The following is a 14,954-nucleotide window of genomic DNA, read 5'->3' on the forward strand; positions in this document are numbered from 1 at the left end:
CTTCTGAGAAATTTTTCCCCAATCCATCTTTCATCCGTGCTGCGTCACTGTGAATCGAAAAGAGTGCTATTTCAAAAATAGCCTTACGCCGCTCCTCAGTTGAGGTAACGGAGGTCTCCTTTTCAATAAGGTAAAAGACCATCTTTCTAGCGTGCTGCAATATATCCTGTCGTATCTTTTCATATTTACTGTTCGAGCGCATGTAGCTGAAGTGTTGTAAATTATCATGCACATTCAAGAAAGCAGTCGTCAAGTAGGAAAGCATTTCTTGTTCAGTTTTCTCTTGAAGAGACAATTCGATCTTTGTTAAATGATTCATCAATAGCTGTATCAACACAATCTCCATCCTAGCACATTCCTCATCGTCTATCGAATCTGCGGTATGAATGCAAAATAGACGGTTGAGACAATCTTCTAGCCGCTCAAATACATCCGAATTGTGGCTATATTCTTTGCTCGTTCGTTGTATCTCCTCCTTAAGGTGTACAATCAATTCATAAAACTCTTCAATCTGTTGCTCAAGTGCTTGATTGCTGCTGTACTCCTTCTCGGGTACATGGCGCAGCTCGTTCGATAGCTTCGACAGAGCCGTTTTCATTTCTTCCAAAGGCACAAACATATCGTTGAGACAGTTGATCACCTCCGCGTACGATTCGTTTGCTTCCACCATGTCTACCAAGCTGTTCAATTCGGTAACGGCCGGTTTCATTTCTCCTGTAACTATCCTCTGCTGACGTTGCTCGGTACTCTGCACTAGCAGTACCTCTGTCTTGTTCTTCAATTCTAGCAACACCTCCGTCAACCCAAATCTAGCAATTTCCGATCGTACGTTGCAATTTTCCGACTGAGAAACAATCGTAAGTATGGTCGCAAGGGACTTTTCGAATTCCAACACGGTTATTTGCAAGTTTTTAATCTGCAGCCCACCAATAGGCTCGTCAGCCTTCAGAATGAAATCGATGTCTTCGAAGATGGAACGATTTGTAACGATGCTGGTGAGATCCTGCCGAGCCGCAACCGAATCGGCATCCTCAAGGATGCGCTGTGATTGTATGCTCTCCAGCGCCGATTCAACGCTTGTCTGCACCTCCAGTAGCGCCATGTAGATCTTTTGTTGCGTGACAAAATCTGCGTCGAGCTGCTGACCAGCCAATGTGCGCATATCGGTGAGGCAGTTCAATATCTGTTTACCGCATCCTTCCACAATGCACACGCTTGTACGGTAAACAAACGTGCGGCTATATCCACCGATTTGAACACACTTTTCCACTACACTCAATCCCCGGGCCAGATTTTCCAACGGATCCAGCAAATTCTCCAAAACCACAGGACCAGATAAATGTTTGTGCAGCTGCTGCACCGGATAGAGGATGTCTGCTAGAATCTTTTCACTCCTTTCTCGGAAGTTTGCCGTAATGGCAAGATCCGTCTGGCTTCTCACTTCTTCACGAATCGATGCAAGATGATAGATGACCGTCTCGACCAGCGATTGTAACCGTTCAGCAGTGTCGTCACCGGCCGCAACGTCTACCGTTTTTGCCGGGCTCGTTAGCACTGGTACGCTATCCCTGCTCAGAATACTCAACATCACATCTTGCTCCAGATCAGAATGGTCCGACGGTGTCATGCTGCGGAATTCATCTTGCTCGTTGCTACTTTGGCGATGCGTGCGTACCTTTGATGAAGCAATACCACTTTCGAAGGTGAACGTATTCTCGTCGTGCATTTCATCAATATCGAAGTCCGTACGGCGATCATCTTCGAACACATTGTTATCCTCCACAACCGGCACGTCTATAACAAGGGCTTCCATTACCAGCTGGCCTGAGGTGGACGTTTCCTTCACGAATCGTAACGATGGCATGCTGGTAACGTTTTCGTTTTCGTTAATATTTTGATGCAACTGATCGGCGAACATTTGCACTATCTGCAACGCTTCGTCGTTGGTCAGTTCCGGCGTTTCGTATAGCGACACCGATACCTCCTTTCCGTCAAAGGTGAACGATATCTCCCCACGACCGTTGCTTGCCGCACTCTCGTACGATACGGCCGTGTCGAACATTTGTGACGTTCGTTCCTCGTGTATCGTGGATAGTGAGGCGTCCTTCACGAGTGGTGCAGCTCCCTCCGGTGGTAACGGTCCTTCATCGGCTATACCGTCGTAGCCGTGCAGTGAGGCAGTACTACTAACCGATCCCATACAGTTAACCGCCTCGCAAGTGTACGTTCCCAAGCAACATTTACCGTCCTGGCCGGTAATAATGCGATGAATATCTCCCGGCTTCAGCTCTGTACCATCCTTGTACCACTTTAGCACCGGCTGAGGCACACCGATAACCTTACATTCAAGATTAACCGTGCCATCGCGCAGCATCACCGCCTTCAAGTTTTCCAAAAATTTCGGCTTGCGGTAGTGTTTCGGTATGATAAGCTTCACGAAACAAGACGTACCAGCCTGGCCGAACTCGTTTGTAGCGACACATTTCCACTCTCCTTGATCGTCCAGCTGTGCAACCACTACGTCGATGTTGTACGTGTAGGTACTTTCGTCGGAGGAGAGCTTATAGTTATCGGAACCTTCCACCACCAGATCATCTTTGTACCAGTTCACCGTGGGCTTCGATACGGAGCTTACCACGACCGATAATCTAAACGGTTCGGCGATGCTTACATCCCGGCTGATCAGACCGGTCTTGAACACAGGCGCCTGGTTTACCTGCAGCAGGTTAAGCCATTCTTCCTCGTTAAGCTGTGCTTTAATATCGTTTACGGACAGGAAGGTAGTACTCGATGCTTCCCCAAGGCTGTTTCTAGCCACGCAGCAATACGATCCAAGCGAATTCACGCCGGTCAAATGGTACACATCGCCCGGCTTTAACTCCCTGCCGTCTTTATACCAACGTAGGATTGGCGTTGGGTAGCCAATCACCTTACACTCGAACGACACGAGTCCTTCGTCGGTCAGTACTGCTTTCAATCCTTCCATAAAGCGTGGTGCACGATAGTTTCTGGGCACTGGAAAACAACAAACAAAACTCGTGATTATACGGTCGGTCATTCCGCCTGGATGCAACTAAACCAAACCTTACCATCCAGCTCCACCACATTGGTCGTAATGCCTATTAAACCATCCTTGCACGTGATGACACACTTCCATTCGCCGGCATCGCACAGTTCCGCAGCATTGATATCGACAAGAAAGCAACCCAACCCATCGTCGAATATAGAATACTTTTCGTTCGCTTCGATCAGGCCATTTTGGTTGTACCATCGAACGCTCAACGGAGCTGCAGATAGATTGACTAAGAAGATATGGGAAACATATTTAGAATCCATTGACCGAAGCATCATATCCTGCAAGCTGCAGCTTACTTTTACAACGCAGCTCCAATCGATCGCCGATTTTGCCCTTGATTCGCTCGAGTTCTTCGATAAAAACTGGTGAAATTCTGGAAATTTAAACCACAGACAGTACTGCCTTACTGCACTGTTCATTTTGCTCCAAAGAGTAGAGTTCAACACTTACTTATCAATCGTTTTTTCTTTCGTCATTGTGTCCTGCTCCTGCACCCGTACTTTAGAGCTGGAACTGCTCTTACCGACACAATTCGTGGCAACACAGGTGTACACGCCGAGCGATGCTAAATCGCCACCGTTGATAGTCAGCCCGAACATGTCGCCCGCTTTGATCTCTTTCGAGTCCTTGAACCATCGAAGTTCCGGCGTCGGATAGCCGATTACTTTGCACTCTAGCGAGATTGTTCCCTGGCTGGTGAGAATGGCGCGCAGTTCGTCGACAAATTCCGGTGCTTTGTACGTTTCGGGCACTGAAAGGGCGAAGGTGAAATGTGTGTGATTTTGTAGCGTACCAAATGCCACTCGTGGTGCAAAAACATTCTGTTACCATACCTCTCACCGTAAGCTGACCACTGCACACGCATTTTCCAAGCAAATTCTCCGCCTGGCAGGACCATTTGGCATTATCCTCGGGCAGAACGGTGGCAATATCGAGCGAATGCAGCTGCCCCTTGCTGGTGCAAACGTAGCGCTCAGACTCGACGAGAGGCACATTGTCTTTATACCATGTAACCTGCAAGAAGGGAGCATATGCGGCACGTAAAGCATTGCGTCTTTCTAGCGATCATTGGTAGCTTACCTTCACGTCGCTAGTGTTTGAAATGTGCACGGATAGTTTTGCCTTCGTCCCTACTAGCACCGTATAGTCGCTAAGCTTCCTTAGGAAAAATGGTGCTCCATAGTGTGGCGTTTCATCCACTGCAACAGGGCCAAAATGTTCGTTAGTACCGGAAAGACACGATAGGTTCAATTCGTCTATCCTACCTTGGAATGTTTCCTCACGCATCATCTCCACATAAACGGGGCTGTAAAAGAGTGGATTGAGATGTTAAAATCTAGCAGCAATTCCATCAATGTGTAACAGTGTTTGGTGATTCTGATTCAGATGAATGAATCTGCATGGACCTTCGGACTGATAGAATGAATTTGAATCTCTGTTGCAAAGATACATGAACCCTCAAAGAGTTATTTCTTTCAAGGAGCTTTTCCATCGGAGACCTGGCCCCCCACCGGTCATCAATTGTCAAAATTCGTTCATTCATTCATTCAGATTCACGAATAATTCACTAGTCGACTCTTGATTGGAATGACTCCTCACTAAAGATTCATACGAAGGACTCTGCTCAATAGATTCACTCAGCACAGCACTAGTGTTTAGCGTTCTCTCGGGCAGTATGCAACGTGCGAGTAAATTATTACGTAATGGATTAACGAAAACATTACGCCTGAGAAGCAGTACGGTGCGGCGTCATGCTCAAAGTATTTGAGTATATCGCAACTGTATGAGATCAGCAGACCTCCTTTCAGTACACCACTAGCGGGTTGATGAGCCCCATTTAATTAGCTAACTGGGGTAGGCATTCCATCATCATGCTACTAATTTTCGGTGTGACGCAGGTCCCTTTGAACGGGGAGATAGGGACTACTAATTTTCTGTTTAGATTGTCATTGTAGTTTCGTCACGTCATCCACGCACAGTAGGTTTGGCCATTTGCTTCCCGTGACAGCATGTAGCACATTATGCGAAGCAGATGTGCTTGCGTTCCATCTAATTTGTTCTGCAACCGTTATCCATTGGAAGCGTACACACCCCGTACCCGATAATGCTATATTTATAATCGGCCACCGATGACGTGTTGACCGCCGTCACGGTGAACTTGATCAGTTCTGCTAAGTGTCGAAAATATTCCCCTGAAAACATCTTCATATCGGCGACGAAACTAGAGCGTGTGTATTAAGTAATACGCGCATGGGTGGGTGGTTCGAGGCAACCTCGCCTTTAACCTTGCTCGGATGGACGCTTGGACGATGGAGGCGTTCCATCGTGGCCGTGTCAAACGATGGACCAGAAATAGAGTGCTGCGTCGCATAGTTATGATGCTCTAGCGTTTAAGGAAGCTCGTCCTATTTGGAACATTGCACATGGCCGAAGGTAATGCACATTTCGCACCGGAGTAATATCTGCTCAACTGCATACGTGCGTTTGACTAACTTGCAAAATGAGTTACAGATATGAGAAGACGCTTGGAAGGGCCAAGATCAAGAACGGTTGTCCGAACCAACTAAGAAGACGGAGCACATGTCCGGGATGGAAACAACCATGATGGATGCACGCGTCGGACGACCACACCATTTGGCATGGTTCGGAGAGCATACGATCGTACACACCAGCTGTTGCAGCTCCCGTGAGCTCGAATGCTTAAAATATAACAATAATTAGCACAAGGGATTATGCTTTTGGACCATCGGCGCATACCGATCTACCTGCCAGCTACATTATTCAACCTATTGTACAGTCGTTCTTCGCAAGAGGACATCTTGGAGGGAAAGTAACCCTGTCACCGTTTGCTTTCGATACATCGATTGCCTCATCCTGCGATGGCATGCCTTACGCGAAGGTCACACTGTTTATATTGTGACTGATTGTAACTATGTGCAACAAGGCTGGGGACAGCGCCATCTCACAGCCGTCGCCCTCACAGCACCAGCACAGCGATCACAACGCACGAAACCGAGGGGACACTGTGGGACCAACGATCGGTTGTTGGTGGTGCTGCTATTTATAATCGTTTACGATGATACCTCAGTGACATTGCAGGTCAGTATAGAACATCAAACAAATGGCAAGTTCGGCGGTGAGCTTCGTGCTCATGTCACGAGGTACACGTCAGACATCTGTAGCATTCATCTGTCCATTGATAAACTACTGCCTCACGCAGTAGCCGGGGTAAATTCGCTTACCTTTTCCTACGGCGAGGTCCTATCGATATTTCCGTGCCGTTGCCTTTGTACACCTGCGTGCCCGCTTCCCCCTTGCAGCAGTTACTTCCCATGTTTTGTGGTGCGATTGCTACCTATCTCGATACACCTTTCCCAGGCACTAATCGCTCCAAGAGTCGTGGCGTCCTTCCCTCAGGTTGGAAGAAAATCTTCACAAACAAATCACTACGCATACACACATACACACGCACACACCCGACTCTGGCTTTCGTTTACAGTTTGCACTACGTAAGCGAGTACTCCACTTGATTTTTTTTTCGATCCTGTACCCACTATTACACTTTGGCAGAACGATCTATGGTTCCGTAACAGCGCTTCTCTATGCGATCACCAGCGCCTACTTCGACCACACTTCACATTACGAAATCGGACGAACTCACATCAGCAAATTTTACGAGACGCGTACGAAACGTTGCCCCTTTTACAATCGCTTCGCCTCAATTTTTCACCTGCTTTGTACTACTGGAGAACCAACCACAATGCTTTTTTCTTGCGGAACGGGCGTTCTGGGGAAGCTGCTGGGATCTACCACAGTGGAGCACTTTTTGGTTTCACTATTTGCTTACACTATAAAACGGTTACGTTTCGGTTCGTGCCTTACACTATGCGGTGGAGCGTACATGTTAGCCGTACGTTTCGGAACTAAACACTGGCAGGATTTCCACCGTCTTTTCTTATTGGGGTGGGGGTGAGGGCGTTTAGTTGAATTTTAATCGTACTATCGTGTGGACGGAACGCGGCGCTTAGCTAGGAACGACAGCGCAGTGTCTGGTCTGGTGGATACGACCAACACTCTGCCCTGGTGCGAAGTCGCTTTCGTGAACCTTTCCCTAGCAAACTATTTTTAGACGCTTCTAGACCAGATCCGACAATAACGTATACTTTAAAAATAGTGCCTAGATGGGAGTAGGGATATAGAACGCTAAAATGTACGCATGTAAACCTATGATCGATCCCCCTAGCGGTGCGGTGCGGATTTGCGATGCTGGTGTAAGCTTTTCAATTTAATTCGTGGCGTTGATGTTCAAAAACATCAACGGCGGATGGAACTGAAGATCTGCATCTTGGCTAGCTGATTAAAAAGTCATTGGTGTATATGGTTCCACATGGCAAGACCGGTACAACATCCCATCCGGATCAATTCCCTGTACGGAGGGTTGACTATCCAGCTACGGATACATAAAATCAACGAAAGGTTTTGTCCTTCTCATTATTTTTTACCTTAGTGTCACTCAAGAAGGTCCAGGAAATTTTGAGCTTCATCATTTAACCGGTGGATTATGCCAAATATTTAAAATGGGGAATAAATTTGCAACGCGCCATCATTCATAGCAAATCGTTACGTATCAAGTTAAAATTCTAAAATAATTCTCAATGTTAACAATACCCCGCAGTAAATTATTTAAATCCAATTTATCTCGATGTACCTAAACATATACAGATATATAATATATGTACTAACCAACAAATTACTTACCTGCTACGAAGTGATGGTTTTGTCCAGCGTTCAGAAACATAAACCGCGCGTTTGCAGCAGTTCCGTTTACATCACGATCAGGTTGCTCATTAACAGTTTGCAATGATCTATAGAGCTGAAACTGTCTGACCCAGATTCTAGAGCCTCCTTGGTACGTGAACCATTCATCACTACCGAACTACCGTTGTCGAACTATTCGCGTATCTATTCTCGGTGCAGCACGTGCACGGACGGGTGACAGACTCGCCATCACCATGACCATCCCCAATGGGACGGATCCGGGCACACTCAATCTGACCCTTCAAGACACGGCCATTCGGTGGAGTATTCGGTAAAGTGTCGTCAAAATAGAAATGTAACGCAACGTTGACCTTACCTATGTCAAGTGTCACGTCTTTCCCACGCCCACAGAAACGCCTGCATTCGTGAACTTCAGAGTCGTTCGTTGCGCTTTCTTCCTGTGCCCGGTGAGGAGATACCGGCCGTTGTATCATATGACGGGCTGCATGTTTTCTTTCTGTTAAATCCAACTACAGAAACCAAGTTGAACAGAGTGTGGACGTGAATGTGTGTGCTTGAGAAGTATTAAATTATGTTATTTTTTTACTCATCAACGGTTCGTGTTGGGTTCTTTTTTTCTCTCTGTGTGTTCTGTGTGTGTATAATTAGTTTAAAGTTTGCTTCATTTGTTGGGTTTGTTAAAAAAGGGGAAAGTAAAATAAACTCTAAATCACAATAAACGGGTACGGGTTTGATGTTGCTAGGTTGAGTATCTTACAGTACAGTTTCTTAACCGGTTGATAACACTGTCGAACGTTTCCTCCATGTCCTCGTACACTGGAATGCCGTGCCGTTTGGCCAGATCAATCAAATAGGCCCGCCCGCGGTTATAGTCTTTGATAGCGGAGGAGGATAGCTGAAAGGAAGCGGACAAAAGACAGGTATGTATTGGTTTGCTATTTGCATTACACCGGTTCGTTCCCACTCACTATTGGTTTGTGGCCGTTCGTTGAAGTGTCGTTCGAGGAAAGCATTTGCACGCACAGCACAACGTTGTAACCTAGACCGATGTAGTGTGCGGCCATTGTCATGGGTGCTAAAGATCGTGTTTCATTTGTAATCGCAAATACGACGATACGGCAAGCGTCGAGCATGGCGGCATCATAGCGCAGTGTACTTTGCGGATCAAACTGCTGCTGGCCGCTCTTGTCGCAGGTGGCCGGTTCCGTTCGGCCGCAACAAAACCCTTCGTGAAGGGCCGACACGTAGTAGCTGAGATTGTGGCGCTTCAGCATTGGAAAGGCCCATCTTTGCCGCCAGCTGGTCTTCATCCAACAACTTCCCCCGAGATAGACGTCCCGAGCTTCAATCCGTCCCAGTAACGGTTCGTCATCGTCGAAGGGATCGCCATCAAAAGTAAATGCACGTGGTTCGTCGATCGCTGCCGGGAGTGCACCGGTAAACAGGGGCGACAGTTTCGGTCCCTCGCCCGGATCAGCGTCGACGGATAGGGTACGACAGATTTCACTGCCACTGCTACTTCTACTGCTAGGTGGTCCAGCCACACTGGGATCGGTTGTTCCATTGGGTGTAGCCACTGTTTCCTCACCATTTCTGGGCAAAACAAATGTCCGAGGGCTTTTGGCGGAGCCATTCTCGAACGGTGATAGTTCCGGATTTGTGTGGTTCCATGCTAGCGTACAAGAGGCAAAAGAAAACGTTACTATCGCCGAACGTAGCGACATCTATCTCAATCGATTATGTTTTTACCTTGCAGATCCGTTAGATACACTGGAGGTTGCTGAAGGTTGGTGCCCTTGATTGGTGACGTGCAGTTGTGTTCATAGAAATCGAGCATCAGTATCGAGACGCAAGCGTCAATTATGCAGAACTCCTCGAAGCTGATAAGTACATTTTCGGCATCGCCCCGTCTAATGAGCTCCGTTTGCACGTCGAGCCCGGTCACTTCTTCGTAACAAAGCAGAATGTTTTGAATGTTGCCCATGGTGCTGACATTTTCGGGATAACCTAAACTGCACAGTGCTTGCTGACATTGTTTAAGGTTAATTCGGGCCGCTTCCGTAATATCCACTGCAACTCGCTCGAATGTTCGTCGCAGAGAGCTGAAGCGAGCGAAAGTTTCTTAATCTATGCTAATGTAAAGGTTACATACGATACACAAATCAATATATAATATACAAACATTAATCGCGATGCTAGATTCACTGGTGGTTGAGGGCAACAGTTGCCGAGCAAAACTTCCTTGATCTGTTCCAACGCCGTGGGAATACTGTCCAACACCGGCAGGCCACGGCGCAGCACAAGTTGCCTTAGTATAAGCTGATTACTCATGAGATCCATATACTCGCTGGAAGGTAAACAATACGTTTTCTTAGCATTAGCACACCAGGATCCAACCGTTCCCACCGCTCATTAACCACTTACTCTTCCGATAGGGTTTCATTGAGAATTTTCTGTCTGCTGGAGTACGGCAGTAGCACAAGCAATAAATATTTCGAGTTCTGCCCGGCGATGTGTGCCACCTCGATGGCACCAGCAGTGGAGCGGGTCTGGGAGTCGAGCACGAAAAATAGTACCTTCGCCTTTTCCTTGGCGCGGTGTTCAAGTTCGATCAGATCTGGTGTCCAGTGGGATACTTGCTGAAAAGTAGGTTGGGGCAAGAATTAAAAAAAACATTATAAATAGCTCCTTAGCTGGAATAGGTACTAATGCTTACTGGATTATAAAACGAAATGCCGAGCCTGTCGAGCGCCGGAATGGCAACGTCCGCTCGCCAGGTAGTCGGATTGCATGAACCCCCGAGAAATACTTCCGGACCAGCCGATGGTTCCGTGTCCGTTGCCGTGCCGGGATTCGCCAACACGCTGTCCAGTTCCTCTCCGTTGCGCACCCGCATTGATTGAAAAGATGACTGTCGGCTAGTAAGCAATTCACAGTTGTGCGGTGTACAGGAGGGGACATGGAATCATATTCGGCAAAGAAAGGAAACTAGTTAGTGGATACAGTATTACCCATACTGGACGGCACATTCCAGTCCAGTGGTGGAAAAAAGGAGGCCAACTACCCAAAACATTTCGTACAGGATGCTATCGCAGTAAATTCACCGAATGTTAACTGTTCACCAAGCTGTGGTCGTTCCTGTTTGAGCGCCTGGGGCACGGATGGTGCGTGATTTTGTTGCTGCTGATGCGGTTGCGGTTGTGATGCTGGCGATAGTGTTGTGGTGGCCGCTTTCAAGTTGTTTGGACACGTTGTCATGGCAGGCGCTCGTGTGACATTCCTCATCGTGAACAGAATATCCCGCACTGCAGCATCGTACCGCAATGAGCAAATGTGGATGGGACGAGATAAAGAAAGATTTCTTTTAATTTAAGAAATTACGTGGGTGGCAAAGGAATGTCGAGTAAAACGAAACTGGGAAATAAAAAAAGCAAACAAACAAACCGCAAAAAAGGCAAATGATCCACCGATCGTAATGCATGGATTTGTAGCTGCAATACAGTACGATGAACGATCAGCATATTAACGGACATAAATAGAAGATGATTGGATGGTACACAGTGGGAAAGGATAAGCAATATTGCAGGGTTTTATAGGTCAGAATGTCAATGTCAGCATATCACTTCAGCTGTGACAATATAGATTTTTATCAGCCCTCGCTAAAGGAGCGGCAACAGGCGAACAATGATTTTGTATATCTGTATTTATTTAAATGGAGTTTAAATGTTTTTTTTTTATCAAACCCTGCACTATGCATGCACCATGAACGAAGCATGCAGCATTCGACTAATTAAAGTTCCGTAATGACCGATGGCATTCAAAACAATTATCAATTGGAATAGGGATTTGGAATCAAAATCGGTTAACAAAGTTTCATTTCATCAGTGTTCACAGATTCGTACTTTAGAATTAGTAATCTTTAGACATAAAGAACCGATAGTGTGGGGGGAAATAAGTATAACATTATAACTACTAGGATTACCTTGCTCCCTCGACAAGGACTGCTGCAGATCGGCAAACAGTTCAGTGAGGTACGAACTTTCTGGCGATTCCATCCGTGCCTTCCAGCATCTGAAAGTGTCCCTAAGGGAGTAAAAGGAAGAACAACAAAACATAAATCGCAATTCGGACGAATCTTGTTATCTTTCTACGTTTCGCCGTATCTTTCCATTTCGATTAAATTATTTGCGAAGTGTGCTAATAATAAAGAGACCTCCACGAGTCGCGTAGTAGGTTAATCAGTCTTATCGGTAGCATTAATAGTCATAAATCAATCTCTTCTTTCGTCAACTGGCCACAACGCGGTAACAGACTTTCTTTCCAGCTTGTTACGGTGCGTTCGCTAATAATTGTTCAGTTTAAGTTGTTTAATTCTCACCTCATGAACGTGTAGCATCCATCGTGGTATGCTGTTTTTATATCCAGCGTGCTGGGGCGCATCATGACCGTGGATATTGCTGCAAAACCGATAACGGCAAGAAAGGGAGAGAGAGAAAAAAAATGTTGATACTGATCCAGTATAGTAAGAGAAACCGTACAACAGGCCGCCCGTGCCAATAAATCATTTGCGTCCTCGTCCCCCCCACTTTGCGTGTGCGGTGGACCCATCGCGCCCCCAAAAAAAGCACTCAAGCTGTTTGTTTCGGTTTCCTGCTTCGTCGTTGATTGCGTCTAGCTGCGCACGCTGCCCGGAAGTGATTCACTGGAGGTCGCGTAAACAACAACCGCGGGCGTGGGTGAACGATGAGTGTGCGCGAGGTACGATCGACCGAGGTGAGCGACCGAGACGTAATGAGAAAGGGGGAGAGCGGGATATTACGCAGGTGACGGGCTGGCGATGCTGATGCTTTTCAGTGCTGAGAAAGCAAACATAAATGCTCGATCCCGTTTTACACACGCTAAGGAACTGACCGATCGTGCATGAATGGAGTCGGTTGATTCAATTCAAAAAAGGTTCGTGAAACGGCATTTAACAGTCACCGCGGGAACGGTCTGACTCATCCGGTGAGAACGTGCCATAATACGCGATTCACTGCTGCTCTCGCCGAGCAAGCAGCAAAAGGAACAATCGTCTCGAGTCACCTCACATCGACCAAACGATTGATCACCATCGCTTCAGGGAGGAAAGGCTTCGTCAGCAGACCGCGTCATCGTACAGCATTAGATCATTACGAGATTATCCGGGCAGAGTCTTACGCGCGTTTCGGAACCGTTGGCTGCGCTGCTGCGTACACCTCTTGCTGTTGAGCGTATTATCTTCATGTTTTGTATTTTACGCGCCACTTTTACACCGATTTGCGTGAAAGGCGCTACTAGGGGACGCAGAAGGCCAATCCTTTCATTTGCTAGTTAGAAACAGGCGTTCCGTTGCCTTTGTCGCACCGCACAAAACAGCAACCTGAGTGCGTTGCTACGTCAGTGGGGCTTTCAGAGCAGCAGTGGGGATATTGATTCCGCGCGCAGCATGTAACATATGGCCAAAAGGCGACTCCTTGACGAAGTTACGTACTTTTCAAGCAACTGTGCATCACCCTTTTAACCTTGCCCAGGTGGTGGAAGGTTAACCAGCACAGGACAAGCGCAAAAATCGATATCAAACAACACCAAAATGCTGTTCCGTTGTTGTGGGTGCTGACCGTAGAGGTGACGATGGCAGGGATCCGGGGCAAGCTCCAACGATGTCGCGCCGCAGTTCAAGGATGAGCAACGGTGGGAAAGGAACACACGTGAATCGTTGTTGCACACAAACAATACGCACACACACACATACACTAAAGCTAATCGCTCTACACACTCCCGCCAGACTAGTGGACGACTTTCCCACCGAGCATTGTCGCGTACTATTTTCCCAAACAATCAAAACGAAATCGATTCACAGTTTACAGCACGAACGCGCACACTTCCAGCCAGAAACGTTTGATCCACCGATTCACGCTCATGTTCTTCGGAGTCATGCAATGTCCCTACGCTGTGCTAAACCGTTGAGTGAAGCTATCCATCCAGCGTATAGCGCGAGCATGCCATCCGCTTGATGTCGAAACTGTTGTATTTTTAGAACTGACGTCATACGCAGCCAGATAAGCATGCCTTTAGCGCATACATACGCTACGCAGCGGTCGGATTGGATCTGTTCACACTTTCTAGCAGCTGGTCTCACCGAAAACGATCAATATTCACCAGTAAGACGAAATTATTCATTTATAATTACCCAAAAACACTTACGACACTTGAGCAGCGTTAGCAAATCAACAGACAAAACAAACTTTCCACACCAACAAACCCGTTTATTATCCCTGCTTGACAGCCCGTTTGGAGTGGCCTTATGTCAAAAAGATCGTGTATAGCGCAGTGTTGAGCGATTAGTGCTGCTGCTACGAATGCGCAATACGTTGAAGGGGTTTGAAATTGTACGGTTTTATAGACTTTTGCTGAAAAATGCTGCTATTGCTACAACATCAATAATAATCCAACAACCTAAAGATGAGTAAAGAGCCAAATGGTTATTCTAAGAATGATTTTTAGGCATCAGGAATGCTAGGTGGTGCAATGCGCGTATTCCATGGCGTTGGGTCGTTTTGCGGGATAAATTACGTATACAGCACTTTTCCTGCTCTTTACTACTTGAAAGATAACAAACCAAAAGATACATGTTGCAACATAAATTCCATTCAATGCATATAAACAATGGACAGCAAGCGACGGCGGATTTAAATTTAGCACCCACATCGATTTGCCGCCGCGACAGCAAACCAACCATCGAACGTTCAACCTTCGCCTATAAACGGACCAGCCTGGCAGCTGAAGTTGTTCGAAGTCAGAGAAGGCTGCACGCACCCTATTTTCATTTTACTTTGTGCAAACGAGAGAAGAAATTGGCCATTTTATCAAGGATTTTGAAAGTTGCCCCAAGCGGGTAAAGGCAGTGACGCATCGCACGCTGAGTGAACTGAGGACCACCAGTAAAAGGGGACCGCTCCTTGCCATCGGAAACGGAAATCGAAACCGCGTCATCTGGCCCCTGTTTTTTTCGTTCGCATCCAAATCCGTCGGAATCCTTTTACCGTGCACCTTTTCTTCCCTCTCGCTCGTACGTTGGAGA

At 46.9% G+C, this 14,954-nt stretch overlaps 2 protein-coding genes across 5 annotated transcripts in view; both read right to left on the reverse strand.

The window, feature by feature from the left end:
• Window positions 1–6,461, reverse strand: part of LOC128299545 (titin-like) — a 30,546-nt gene extending 24,085 nt beyond the window's left edge. The window contains exons 1-8 of the mRNA XM_053035544.1: window positions 6,319–6,461; window positions 4,342–4,382; window positions 4,157–4,275; window positions 3,910–4,090; window positions 3,527–3,827; window positions 3,373–3,449; window positions 3,090–3,302; window positions 2–3,015 (exon numbers count right to left, since the gene is read on the reverse strand). Of these exons, the coding sequence (XP_052891504.1) occupies window positions 2–3,015; window positions 3,090–3,302; window positions 3,373–3,449; window positions 3,527–3,827; window positions 3,910–4,090; window positions 4,157–4,275; window positions 4,342–4,382; window positions 6,319–6,410 (4,038 nt within the window). The 5' untranslated portion in view covers window positions 6,411–6,461. The remainder of the gene's footprint in view (window position 1; window positions 3,016–3,089; window positions 3,303–3,372; window positions 3,450–3,526; window positions 3,828–3,909; window positions 4,091–4,156; window positions 4,276–4,341; window positions 4,383–6,318) is intronic.
• A 1,958-nt stretch (window positions 6,462–8,419) lies between these two features.
• LOC128309426 (uncharacterized) lies at window positions 8,420–13,955 on the reverse strand. Of its 4 annotated transcripts, none has more exons than XM_053045808.1 (10): window positions 13,365–13,955; window positions 12,234–12,312; window positions 11,838–11,938; window positions 10,920–11,160; window positions 10,572–10,773; window positions 10,280–10,494; window positions 10,038–10,202; window positions 9,605–9,957; window positions 8,824–9,527; window positions 8,420–8,750 (listed from the first exon to the last, which is right to left on the reverse strand). In XM_053045808.1, the coding sequence occupies exons 1-10, from the start codon at window positions 13,381–13,383 to the stop codon at window positions 8,595–8,597; spliced, it is 2,235 nt and encodes a 744-aa protein (XP_052901768.1). In that variant the 5' UTR covers window positions 13,384–13,955; the 3' UTR covers window positions 8,420–8,594. The 4 variants fall into 4 exon arrangements, with proteins under 4 accessions (XP_052901768.1, XP_052901769.1, XP_052901767.1 ...); XM_053045809.1 differs by lacking the exon at window positions 13,365–13,955 and adding an exon at window positions 13,052–13,308; XM_053045807.1 differs by lacking the exon at window positions 13,365–13,955 and having other exon boundaries at window positions 12,234–12,567.
• Between the last annotated feature and the right edge of the window lie 999 nt (window positions 13,956–14,954).

Source organism: Anopheles moucheti, chromosome 2 (genome assembly GCF_943734755.1).
Source record: "Anopheles moucheti chromosome 2, idAnoMoucSN_F20_07, whole genome shotgun sequence".
Taxonomy (NCBI): Eukaryota; Metazoa; Arthropoda; class Insecta; order Diptera; family Culicidae; genus Anopheles; species Anopheles moucheti.

Coding starts and splice junctions, on each gene's coding strand:
- LOC128309426 (XM_053045807.1), bottom strand. CDS start 12,463: ATGGGTCCACCGCACACGCAAAGTGGGGGGGACGAGGACGCAAATGAT. Junction 9,958..10,037: donor AATCTAGCATCGCGATTAAT/GTTTGTATATTA, acceptor CGCTCGCTTCAG/CTCTCTGCGACGAACATTCG. Junction 9,528..9,604: donor GTATCTAACGGATCTGCAAG/GTAAAAACATAA, acceptor CTTGTACGCTAG/CATGGAACCACACAAATCCG.